Genomic DNA, 12,144 nt, shown 5'->3' with positions numbered 1-12,144 from the left:
ATACAGACGTAGATGTTGAGCCACAGGGTTCTGTGTCTCAACATGAAGACAGATGATCTGTTAATTTGAAGGTCTCAACATACACTTATCCCCATTTAACCTCTCCATTTTTCATCATCATATGAGCCTCCATTAAAATAACAAAAAATAAATAACTTCAGTCAGTCTGTTTAAGAATAAAGAGTAGAAATGGCACATTGCTTTAGCTAACAGGTATAAAAGTTGCTGGAGTGATCAGCAGATATGAAAGTGCGATAAAGGCAGACCATTTACCTTTATAGCACTTTGTAGTACGTTTGTTTAGCTACCAGTTAGTACTGCCTTCCCTTCAAATTTATCTTGTAAGTTGAAACTCAGAACTGGAAATGACTCTACTTCTGAGTTGCAAGTCAGGAAATGATGGGATTTGCTGATTTTTTTCTTTCTTCAGTTTTTTATACATCAAAGCACTAAAAGAACATGTTTCCATATAGGCATTGTACAGTAGTTATTTTGCCACTAGTTTAATGCGATACAAGCTTTCAGAAGTACAAATAAAATTACTGCTGAAACTTTACATCAAAATAACAATATAATAATAATAATAAATAATAATATATGACTAACGTTCATATATTTTTTTAATTAGAAAGATATCAAATATAGCATTATGAAGAAGGCGTATCTAACCATTGGTAACCATGGAGACAGTGCCGCCCCGTCATGTTAGCCTAGCATGAATGAACAAAGCTGGTTAGCATCTCGTTTTTTGTATGTTTTAAGGCTGCTGCGGTTTAAGGGGAAACGCTATTTATGACATAGTGACATAAATAATGTGGTGTGAATTCAGGCAAAGTCGGTAATTTGATCAACACGTCAGGAGTGAGGAGATATGGGTCGGTTTCTAAGCTAGCTGTGTCAAACATTTGTAAATCCCGCCGTCTTTGAGCCCCAACCAGGTGATTTACGTTCACAGACTCAGACTTAAACAAGCAGAAACCAAGGTTAAACTGGCAAAAATAACTTGGGAAAACTATTTCTGTCGCTTCGTTCAATACTATGGTCCCTTATTCTGACGTCCGTCATGGCGCGTCGAGTGATTAAGTGACGTAGTTGCAAACGGTCAATAAAACTAGAATTTTGTTGGAGACTATCAACGTTTCCATTAGAATCTGACTCAGAAGATCAACATTTTAATCTTATGAATACTACGAATCAACCTAATCCCCAAATTATTCAGTCTCCTGAAAGATTTTGGGTTTAAATTTAAGAATAAATACTTTTTGATTTAAACCAACATCTTTCTTCTAACTGGAATAAATAATTGCATTTTGGAGAGGCCCAGGCCTCATGTCTTGACATGAAGCTGAATTTATGGAGGATCAAAATATTACAGTGATGCCAAGAAAAACCTGGAGTTCATCCCAAATAATACATTTATAAGATACTGGTAGAAAGGTGCAAAAAGCTGATCAACAATTATAAAAAGAATTTAATTGCTTTAATGCCAACAAATATTTTTCCTATGATTATGAAAAAGATATAAATAGTCTTGGACTTGTAATTTTAATGAAAGGGAAATGAGAACATAGTCATTTTGCAACTTCTTTGTTGAATTGTATAATTTCAAATTTAAATCAGCCAGCAGTATCATTCTGGGCTTTATTGTACCACCCAGCTCTGGTTACCCAGCTGTCATTTGGACTGTACTTTTTTATTTTATTTTTGGAGTTGTTTTACTTGCAATAATTAGTCAAAATTTCTATGTTCAAAGTTGGAAAAATCTACTAAAGTTAGAACCAGATATGTCCCAAATCTGTCCAAAATTCAGTATCCAGTTTGGCTTTTTTAAATATAAATAGTTTCCAAAGTGGTGATGGCAGACTGCATCACTTAATTCGAGTCTTGAACTATTATGTCTGTAGTTGTTGGAATATTCCTTAGGGTTTCAATGTGTGAAAACAGAGGGAAAATATATTATCCTTGGCTTGTTTTGCTAAGTTAGAATCACAACAACGAGTGAATTGTGCCTCCAGAATGCAGTCAACTCATTACTAGTTCAACGCTCCGAGACAAATCTACCACAACATAACTCACAAAACTAAAAAAGTGATCATAGCAAGGTGGCACTGTGTTGTTGGTGTTTAGATTTGTGACAGGAAGAGTCTGACTTCTGTCCAGAAAATTTTTATTTAATATTTTTTATATAGGTTTGCTTTCTAAGTATGCAGATATTTTAGCACATGAACAACATTAACTTTTCATTGTGTCGCGTCTGCATGTTTGCTACAGCAGCTGCAGCCATGAATCACCTTCATCACATAGTGACTGTTGATATTGGGAAAGTTTCCTCTGTTTTTATCTATGTGACATTTCTGTTGATAAAAACATGAACGAATGCTTTAGAGGCGTTTACAAAGCTAATCCTTCAGGACTGAGGGATTTTTTTTCTACACATGTACTGCCATCTATTGGCAGAAAGTGGTTTCACATTTTCATCCTTCAAAGTCTCCCACACTAAATTATGATACTGTTTCTGGTGTGGGTGTTACACTGACCCATATTTATAGAACATGTATCAAAAGCAGAGCCACGAAATGTTTCACAAAACAATTAATCTATAAAAGAACCAATTTTTGCTATAAAAATGGCTTTTTTCAATATTAAGACCAAAAAGAGTTTTGAGGATTTTGTTTTATTTCTCCAATTAAATCCTTCTTGACAATAAAAGAAAAATAGACATTCTCTGATAGAGTGTCATTTTGAAACAAATAATGAAGGGATTACAAGATCTTCCCCATTTATGCATCAAATAGATGTTCCTAATTATGTGATATTTACAAAACTAAAAAAAAATGCAGCACAGGACAGAGTGTCTGTTGGCTGGCAGAGTGTTTTTCATTATGTTATTTTCATTTACATAATGAAAATAACTAGTAAAGAAAACAATTTGAGAATTTAAAAAAAGCAGGGACGGAAGACTAATGTGAACTAATTGTGGCAAGAATTTAATCAATAAATCACAATAAAAAAGCCATAAAAACGAATCAAAGCATGTAATATATGAAGGCCTGGTTGCTAAAAGATGATGCTGAAAATATTCTGATATTAAATAAACAGTTTGGTGTCAGAATAAGGAAGATAGAAATCGGGACAGGCTGTCAAATGAGAAAATGCTTAAAGTTGGGATTTAAAGGAGGGCAATGATTCATCTGACCTGATTTCTTCTGGCAGGTCTTACCAGATCCTTGGGGTCTTGACTTCAAGTGCAGAAAGACCTCTGCCCGAGGATCTTGGCACACGCCTGCACATATAGCTCAGAGAAGACAAAAGAGGGATGCGACAGAGGCCATGAAAGGCCACAAAAGCAATCAGTATAATGAGATTTAGGCTCTGATTCAGGAACAGATGACACATTTCTTCTTGTCTTGACAGTGAGTTATGAGCCTTACAGCTAAAACTCAACCAGGATAAAATTCACTTTGTCTTAAAAAGAAAAAGAACAGAGAAATAATCAGCATCTAATTCCTGAAAATGATACTTCAACAGATGGCAAGAGGCACTTCAGTGCAGCTATTTTAGCTTTTTCAGATGAGGTTGGCTAAAGTGTGTGCAATGCAAAAGCATTTCTCAAGTCTTTCAGGAGTCGCCTGTTTCACTTCCTTGATACTCCCAGTAAATCAAAGCCACTTTCCAAATTTTTAATAGTAAATAATTTAGAAAACCATGTACCATTCCAGCTGATCTGAAATGACACATGAAATCTTTTCTGCAGGGTTAATTTATGTGCCAGCAGGTGATGCTAATGTGCTTTTGACTGTCAATAAAAAGTTTTATTGAAGAACTGCTTCAAGTGGTACAGAAGAGGATTACGGCCACTGAAAAAATATAATCTGACTTTAATCTCAGAATTCAAATTTTGTGTCAATTTACGTCAAAATCCAACATTAATATATAAAACGGATCACATAACTACACTTTCCTTGTTAGGATTTGTAACCTTCCACTTTATTTATACTGAAAGCCTAACTAAAGTATGAATCCTGACCTGAATCTTGACTAGATTTATTTGATGGTTCATAAACAATTGAAACAATTCTGATTCTGTGAAATATGTTTTTTTCCCCCCCAAAAAATTTGAATTCAAAATTTAAAAATACTTAATTGATTCCAGAGGGAAATAAAATGTCCAGGTACACGGCATCCAAAACAAGAAAAAACAGTTGTCAATAAAAAAAGATATATTTTCCACAGAAAGCCAGGAATGAGTACAGAGCTACTCCAACATGCTGCCACCCTGAGCGGTGCAAGTCTAGATATGTTGTCCCTAATCCTCTTCCGTACAATAGAGCCTTTAAAATGCGCTTTTCATCTGCTATTTTTAATCTATTTTAGGGTAAATAATCTGAAAGAGAGTGTAATGCTGTTTCTGTTTTGTGCTTTTTTAAAGAGTGGACAAGACCTTCTCCAAGGCAAGAAGTATTTGGTGAGTACTTCATCAATTTCAATCTAAATACTTTGTGACAGGACTCTGAACAGAAAAAGGAAGCTATGTTTTACAAGTTCCTTTAAAAAGAAAACCCAACCCGGTTTGAAAACATTGTGTCTCTCTGGAGTGGAGTTCGGTGTCAGTGACTCAGACTGTCCTTGTGATGTACGAATGTGTGGATCCGTCCACCAGCTCCACTGTAAGTAAGACGAATGAGGCTGTGAAAGGTAGAGCGGATCAGTCCATGCTGCTGTTTGTGCAGAGCTGCCAAGGTTAGAGAGAGCTGTGTGTGACACACACAGGCCAACAGGGATGTGAGCATGCACACGACCCGCCGCTGATGCAGGAACACAGCGACGGTACCACTGAGTGGTACTTTACCACAGAAATCATCACACCTTCCCACTGGAATACAATAGAGGGGGATCACTCTTGACAGCCAGGCCTGAATTACTCAGTGACTGGCCCAGTTTGCACCGGCTACAGCCTGACTGTCCGTCAGCTGCATCTGCTTCAAACCTAATGCCCGCATCGTGTCTAAAGAAGGCAATAGAGATAAAGAGGAAGATCGAAAACTGAATACAAAACAGCACAGGAGATAAAAGAATGAAGAGGGAGGGAAGGATAAAAGACTGGATGAGATGACTCGAAGAAGAGAGATGGTCATGTCTGCTTTACATCAAAGAAGAAAAGTAGGATAATACGAGTCTCTCTTTAAAATTCTGAGAACACTGCAGGATGGATTGGTTGGCACTTTTCCACTGTGTCACTGTAACCTTTTACCGTAACGGGAACAGATTCACAGGAGGAGAGGTGACTGCAAAACTTGTTGTTTGTGGCAACGTTTAAGCCGCCTGATTACTGTGTACAGAGTCATCCTCTTAGAACAGAAAAGAATAGAAATAGACTTTACTGTTGCACAAAAAGGAAATTCAGGTATAGCAGCAGCATTAAATGTTCACACAAAAAAGGTCTTAAAGTGCTAAAACTATATATATAAAAATAAGATTAACAAGATAACATAAAAATTACAATTATTGTGAAAGACCAAGCAAAGACAAAAAAAATAAATAAAATCGGATTTCACAAAAAATCAGAATTGAGCATTAAAAGGATCCAGGATTAGTTGAACATGTTGGCCTAAATATGTTACAATTTTCCTATTACATAAAATAATGCTGTTTGTGATATGCCAAAACTCCTAATTACTTCAAAAATGTACATCTTTTGTTATATTTTCACCCATGGAGGTTGCCATTTTTTCACCGATGGGTTGATGAGACAGATAATCTGTGAAAAGATCAATCTCATCCACCTCCTCCCTGAGCTACTATTGCCGTCTGAAGAAATGCACCACTACAACCAATCCGAGCCAGCAGGAGGGTCTTAGCGTTGTCAATCAACCTCATGTAGTTGCTGTTTAATGTGTTAATTGTGAAGAAGCAACTTAGCATCCTAGGAAATCTCCACCATCATCAATGGCCATGCTAATTAGCATTAGCATTCACAACAGCTTCTCCTAGCTGGTGTATAGCAGAAAGGTTGAGGAGGATATGTAAAAAATATAATTTTTAAAAAGTTACATACTGCAGCTGTAAGGCTTAGGAAAGTAGAGACCTTGTTTCATTGTGAACTGTAATTTCTAATCTAAAGCTCAGCATGCTGCATGTGCTCTCAGTGGGTAATTGTTCTTAATCTGTTCCATGTATTCAGTGTCAGGAATTGTTCAGGTTTCTGGGTCTTATAGCTGATTAAACGTTAAATGACCATCTCCCATCTGGTGGGTCATACACAATAAATAGATGATCCTCCAGCCCTGTTTTCATGCTCTCCAGGGAGGCCTGTAATTGGTTGTAATCCGGTCTTGCTAAGCTCCCTCGATGGGAGGAAATGGGAGAGGAGGGTTAGTGTGGATAATGGCTACACTGAGATGTTCTCGGAGGGGCCTCTCTCCTTCTCTATCTCTGCACAAATGAACATACATTCAGACACAAAGTGCACTCCGGCCCCTTGTCCCTGAAGCATGATGGATGGATTACTGGAGCTGGTTACTCCCTGCCTAGTGTTTGAAAGGGCTCTGCTGATGCCAATGCTGCCGTACATGTGCTTCAGCACAGATAACTTACCGAAAGCATAGGCTTAACTTTTGACCAACCTTTTGGTGTCACTTTTGCTGGAAATGAACAATTTAGACAAGACTTAAGAAGTTAGTATCCGTCTTAATGGTTAGGGTGGAAGTCCTAACTCTGATTTTCTCTTATCACTTATCAAGTTAAATACTGCCGCTTTCTGTCCAGACCTATTTTTTTAAGTAAAAAAAAAAGTCCATCTTCTATTTTCAAAGGATTCTTGTTTTTGAATGGACTTCAAATTCAATTCCTCAGAATCCTCACCCCTCTGATTGTGCTAATCGATATTAGGTGTCACTGTAAACACCTCTGTGTTTATGTTTACTGCCCCGTCTCCAAATATTCCTCTTCCTACCACACGTTCAGTTGTGACAGGTGTCAGTTCACTCGTTCACACCGATCAGCGCGCGTCTAGCTGAGCTGTCTGAAAGAGCGACCGTGGTGGGAGAGCACGCTGTCAAGGCCGATGAAGACAAGACTTTCTCCTTGTGAGTCTCCTGCTGTCTGACCAAATATAGCACGGGAGTGACAAGCTCGCCCCTGGTTCTGCTCGTCTCAGTAATCCAAGTGCTGCCGTGTCATCCATCATCCGGCACCAGTAACAGATGTCTTTAAAAAAAACATAAAGCTCAGATGACAGCCGGCTACTGAAGGCGGAGATAAGAGCCAGACGACTACGACCGGACATTTGAAATTTATGTTATCGGAATTTTGCAGCTTTTCAGTTTTAAAGTTTTCCTCTTAACCTGCAGAAACTTTTGTTTGTACTGCAGAGATGTTTCGACTTGAGTTGAGACAAGGTATCCTCAGGTATTTAGGAGACAGGGCCTGTCTCTTTATTGATGGCTCTGTCCTTCAGGATATGTTCTTGGGGACACTATTTTCCTTTTGGAGCCAGTTTATTGACATTAAATGTGAAATGACTGGTCTGGTAAGGCAGAGCGCTGAAGGACGTTTCATCTTTTCCACCGCAAACGAGAAAAAAAAAACATATGCCCTGTTTATCTTTATTAAAAGAAATTAATATGTATTGCACACCAGTACCAGATTGTAATTTCAATATCACCATAGCAAACATCTGTTTGACTGAAATGTCCCAGGGGTTTCTTAATCTAAACAGACTTTAAACTGGGAGTGTTTGAATCAACATCATCTATTAGAAACAGGTATTTGTTATGAAACATGGCTTCCCATGGTAGGAGCTGCAGGTTTTGATGAATCCATGAAAAAACAAAACAAAAAACCCCAAAACAAACTCACCACACTGTTTATATTCCCTTGCAAAGCCAGGCCTTTAAAGATAATTTGATTTTGCAAACCTCGCCTCAACAATCAAAACCAATGGGCTCCACTAAGAAGCTGCCAAGCACTCTGAAAATTAAAGTAATTGATGCCTGCAAGGTGGGAGACACCTAGTAGAAGACAGCAAAGTGTTGCAAGGAACCCGTCTGCTCAGGGTCTGCTTAATGCTATTAAGAAATAGGAGACTTGTGCTCTGGGAGATTGTGAAGACTTTATGATGGAGCTGCTTGCAGAATTGCAAAGAAGGCAAATAGAAATCCGCATGAATCCATGATAGTCTTCGGACAATTTAGTTATTATTCCGCACTATTTATTTTATTTTTTTTACTTTTGCCATCAGATATGCAAAAATGTTAAACTTTTATGACGGGTTCTTTAGGAAAAAGCTCTTACAAATATATCCATAACCCTTGAGATTATCTACCTTTGATCATTGCAACCACAATTTTTAGTTTAGTCCCATAAGATTTTGGATTCCTTAAGAAGATGAAAAATAATCTAAAAAAGAAATCTATACAATTACCTCTTATTGGTTCGGTTGTTTGGCTAAATTACCTCCAATATGACCTGATTATGTCAATGACCAAATTTTAAAATAACTTTTTTACCATAAACATACTTTGTCTTTCTGCTTGACTTGAAATCCTTTACAGTACATCAACCTTATAGTTTCATTATCTAACTCAAATGCTGCACGATTGTCAAAACAATCACAATCAAAGCCACAGCAGGGCTCAGACAAACTGCAGAGAAACCTTGGTGGGGATGCAGAGTTCACTTTAGTGTGGATGTGATTGGCACTCCTTTTTTGCCTTGCAAATGTCCTGATTAAACCAGGTAATTTGTTTAAGAGTAAGGAGAGGCAGGCTTTAAGGCATTTAAACCCAGCAGGGAAAGCCTTTAACGTCATGCTGCTTGAAAACTTAGAATTAGGTTTATTTATTTAATGTAAAACATTTATGTAACTCTATTAGTTCATGGAGTGAAAGTGGCGTGAAAAAGTGTTAATATCTCTTGATGTTTTCCAGTTTGTCATGAACTGGAAAATAAGTTTTCCAGTTTGTCATGAACAAACTGGAAAACATCCAGTTTTTTTTATTTAAAGGGAAACCACAACCACAAACGTCAATGCATTTTATTGCAAATTTAAATTACAGAGTAGTATGTAAGCATAAAGCAAAAGGAAACTGATACATGGATGAAGAAATTATTCACTGCCAAATTCAAACATTTTGGCATCCATTTGTATTCAGTTCCATTTACTTGGATACCCCAAAGTAAAATCCTGGTTGTCCAAGTCCTTAATTGGTAAGTTAAGTCAATTTGTGTGTAAATTGATATCAGTATAAACCCAGCTCTTCTCTAAAGGCCTCAGTTTGTTAGCTAACATTAGCTAACAAACTGAAACAAAACTAAATAGATTAAGGCACACAGTCAAAACCTTGCTGATAAAGTTTTAAAGCACGGTAACTTTATAAATTACTATCCCAAAGTTTGTTTATCTCATAGAGCAAAGTTCATCGGAAAATGGAAAGAGTGTGGCACAAGTGCAAACCAACCAAGATGTAACTCTTCAAATAATTTGACAGACCAGTCAAGGAGAATATTAATCTGAGAAACAGTCAGACCAGTAGCACCTGCAGCTGTATGGCTGTACGCACTCTGCGTACCTTGAGATTTTCCTTTAAGTAAAAAAAAAAAAGAAAATAGTTATTGGATTTTTTTTATTATTTAACCCTCTTTAACTAAATTATTAACAAAATTGTGGAGACAAAAAAGGTCTTTTGTGTCAAAACATCCTGTACGTAGTCCACATCTGTGTGCATCTGTTGGGATGGGCCTAAAATTACGTTTTATTGGTCAGTTTTGTTTGCTTTTGTTTATTTGGTGGCTTGCTGCTGTTTCTGTAAGCTAAGTGTGACTATAGGGTGTCTATGCAGTAAAGCTAGCTAAAAATTAATAACCAGCCTCTGAACCATCCCGCAGTTCGAGGGGTGAGTGATCCCTGCCTGAACTTTTTACCATGTGTGTGGTTCTGGTGGGGTCGCTGGTTTAGAAAGAGCAAATATTTATTTATTCAGATGTAAAGCTGTTAGAAACTAAATCGTATAAAGCAACATTCCTTCAGTTGTGCTTCAACATCCATGGCCTGTTGCATAAAACCCCAATAAACTACAGAAAATTTGTAGCTAAAATGTGATAAATGATCAAAAAACTACAAAGTTATGAACACTTTTGTAAAAGCTCTTTATGTGCATAAGGAGAGGAAGTAAGAAAACTTTTCTGGGGTGATGCTCAGAGCTGTTTTGCAGCATGCCTCCTGTGACTCATTACCGTTTGTCATACCCCAGTCCCCAAACCCTCCTCTACTAAGGCTCACAAGTACTAATTAAATCTTTCCTTGAACAAACATGCACTTGTTAATTAATTAAACTTAATATATACAGTATATACAGTATATATACAGTATATATATAATTCCAATAAATCATTGACACTTGATTCACATTGAGCACACATCCTGACTCTTTTGTTTGTCTGGCTGTAATCCCTTTGGAATTACGGGATCCAGTGAGCTTTAGCAGCATTTGAGCTTGGGTCTCAAAGGATGTTATCTAACACTTTTTTGATTGAGAAAAGCTTCCCAAAAGCTGAAACTGAGCGGCGAGGCGAGGATACAGGAGCAGAATGATGGGAAAACTTTGGGATGGCAGTGATTCTCCAAGGATCCGAGCAGAAGGGAAGGAGCAGAGGCTATTTCACCGGGCTAATGGGATGGGAATCCCTGATAGCGAGGTCAGGCGGAAGGGATTACCTCTGGGTCTCTGTAGAGGACACAGAAACAGGAGGGTGCTGTCAGTTTAAAACCAATTATCCATGTCCACACAAGCAAAACATAAAGCTCTACAAGACTCTGTCTTTTCGTTCTCTATTTTTATATTATTTTTGTATTTTTTTTAAAAACTATGTGCGTAATCTGTCCCAGAATTGGTATGAGCCCGCTGCACTGATCTATGGTAAAATTCCAGCTAAATTTAATCAGATTTTAGGCAGGGCATTCTTATTAGATCATGTTTTTTTTTTATCTATAAGCTCAAAGCACTCAATCAACCCATCCAAATTTCGGCGTGCTTTTTAAGGAAATAAAACGACCACCCTCTTACTTCGTTTTATGAATAAAAAAAAATACTGGAATCTGACAAATTGCTAAGCTTGTTTCAATTTTACAGCTTGCTTTCTAATCCATGAAGCTTTGGATGACACCAGCAGTATTTGTTTGTTTCCGTACGCAGCAGCTCCTAATAGAGCCCGGCACGAGGGCTGTGCTGTAATCCCTTATTATCTGCTCATGTCTGACACACAAAACGCACACCGCACACACACCGGACCTCGGTTCAGGTACCGACTATAAGAGGCCGCCTGAGGAGCAGACTGACGGGAAAAGGCTCTGCATAAAAAGACACAGCTTCTGACATTAGTCGAGTGTCTCCTGGGAACTGTGCATGTCAGATTAGTGCAGGAAACGCACATGCTCACAGGAGATTTCATCAGACTCATTATAGTAATTAAAAACCTCCCCACTCAGGGATTCTCATTCCACACAATGAGCTTTATGGAAGTTGTAATGCTTGTTCAACCTTTGGGAGTTTAATGTTAAACTAAATCACACTGTTTCATATACTTTTTTGGAACAAATGTGAAAAAAAAAAAATTTGTTGGCACTGCAGGGAAAGACATGTGAAAAGAAGCCTTGAAATAAACCTTTAAAGTAAGAAGCTTTTTAAAAAAAAAAAAAACTAACAAAAAAAACTTTCACAGTTATTTGTGCCCCTGAGAATAATTTAAAAATAAATATTTGCTTAACTTTTTAAAGTTGATTAGTGTTTATAATATTAATCTGTACCTTTCTGTTTTCCTGGGATTTAAAAATGATTTTCTTTTAACAAAACATTTTCTTTTAACAAAACAACTCGCATGTCATGACAATAATCCCATAACAACATAAATTCAGAATGGTTTCAGGCATAAAGCAGGGAAGTTGGTAGGAAGAAAAATGGTTAACAATCCTCTGTATGCTCAAAAGTATGTGAAAAGTTACCGACCCTTTGCGCGTGACATCACTCTCTTCGAAACTCGGCCAACTCGCCATGACTGACATAAAAATAACCTAGACGCTCCTGTAAAGCCAGCCAAAAAACGCATATATGGTGGCCTAATATCGCTTTTATTCAGTTGATTTCGCAG

The 12,144-nt window shown here is 37.5% G+C and overlaps 1 protein-coding gene across 9 annotated transcripts in view; it reads left to right on the top strand.

Moving 5' to 3' along the window:
• Positions 1–12,144, top strand: part of LOC102223169 (rap1 GTPase-activating protein 1-like) — a 64,056-nt gene that overhangs the window by 15,379 nt on the left and 36,533 nt on the right. For all 9 annotated transcript variants that reach the window (XM_023333125.1, XM_023333116.1, XM_023333121.1 and 6 more), the window contains exon 2: positions 4,430–4,465. In XM_023333125.1, the coding sequence (XP_023188893.1) occupies positions 4,430–4,465 (36 nt within the window). The remainder of the gene's footprint in view (positions 1–4,429; positions 4,466–12,144) is intronic.

Source organism: Xiphophorus maculatus, chromosome 1 (genome assembly GCF_002775205.1).
Source record: "Xiphophorus maculatus strain JP 163 A chromosome 1, X_maculatus-5.0-male, whole genome shotgun sequence".
Classification (NCBI taxonomy): domain Eukaryota; kingdom Metazoa; phylum Chordata; class Actinopteri; order Cyprinodontiformes; family Poeciliidae; genus Xiphophorus; species Xiphophorus maculatus.
The sequence above is the reverse complement of the archived record's forward strand: the minus strand, read 5'-3'. Positions and strand labels throughout refer to the sequence as shown.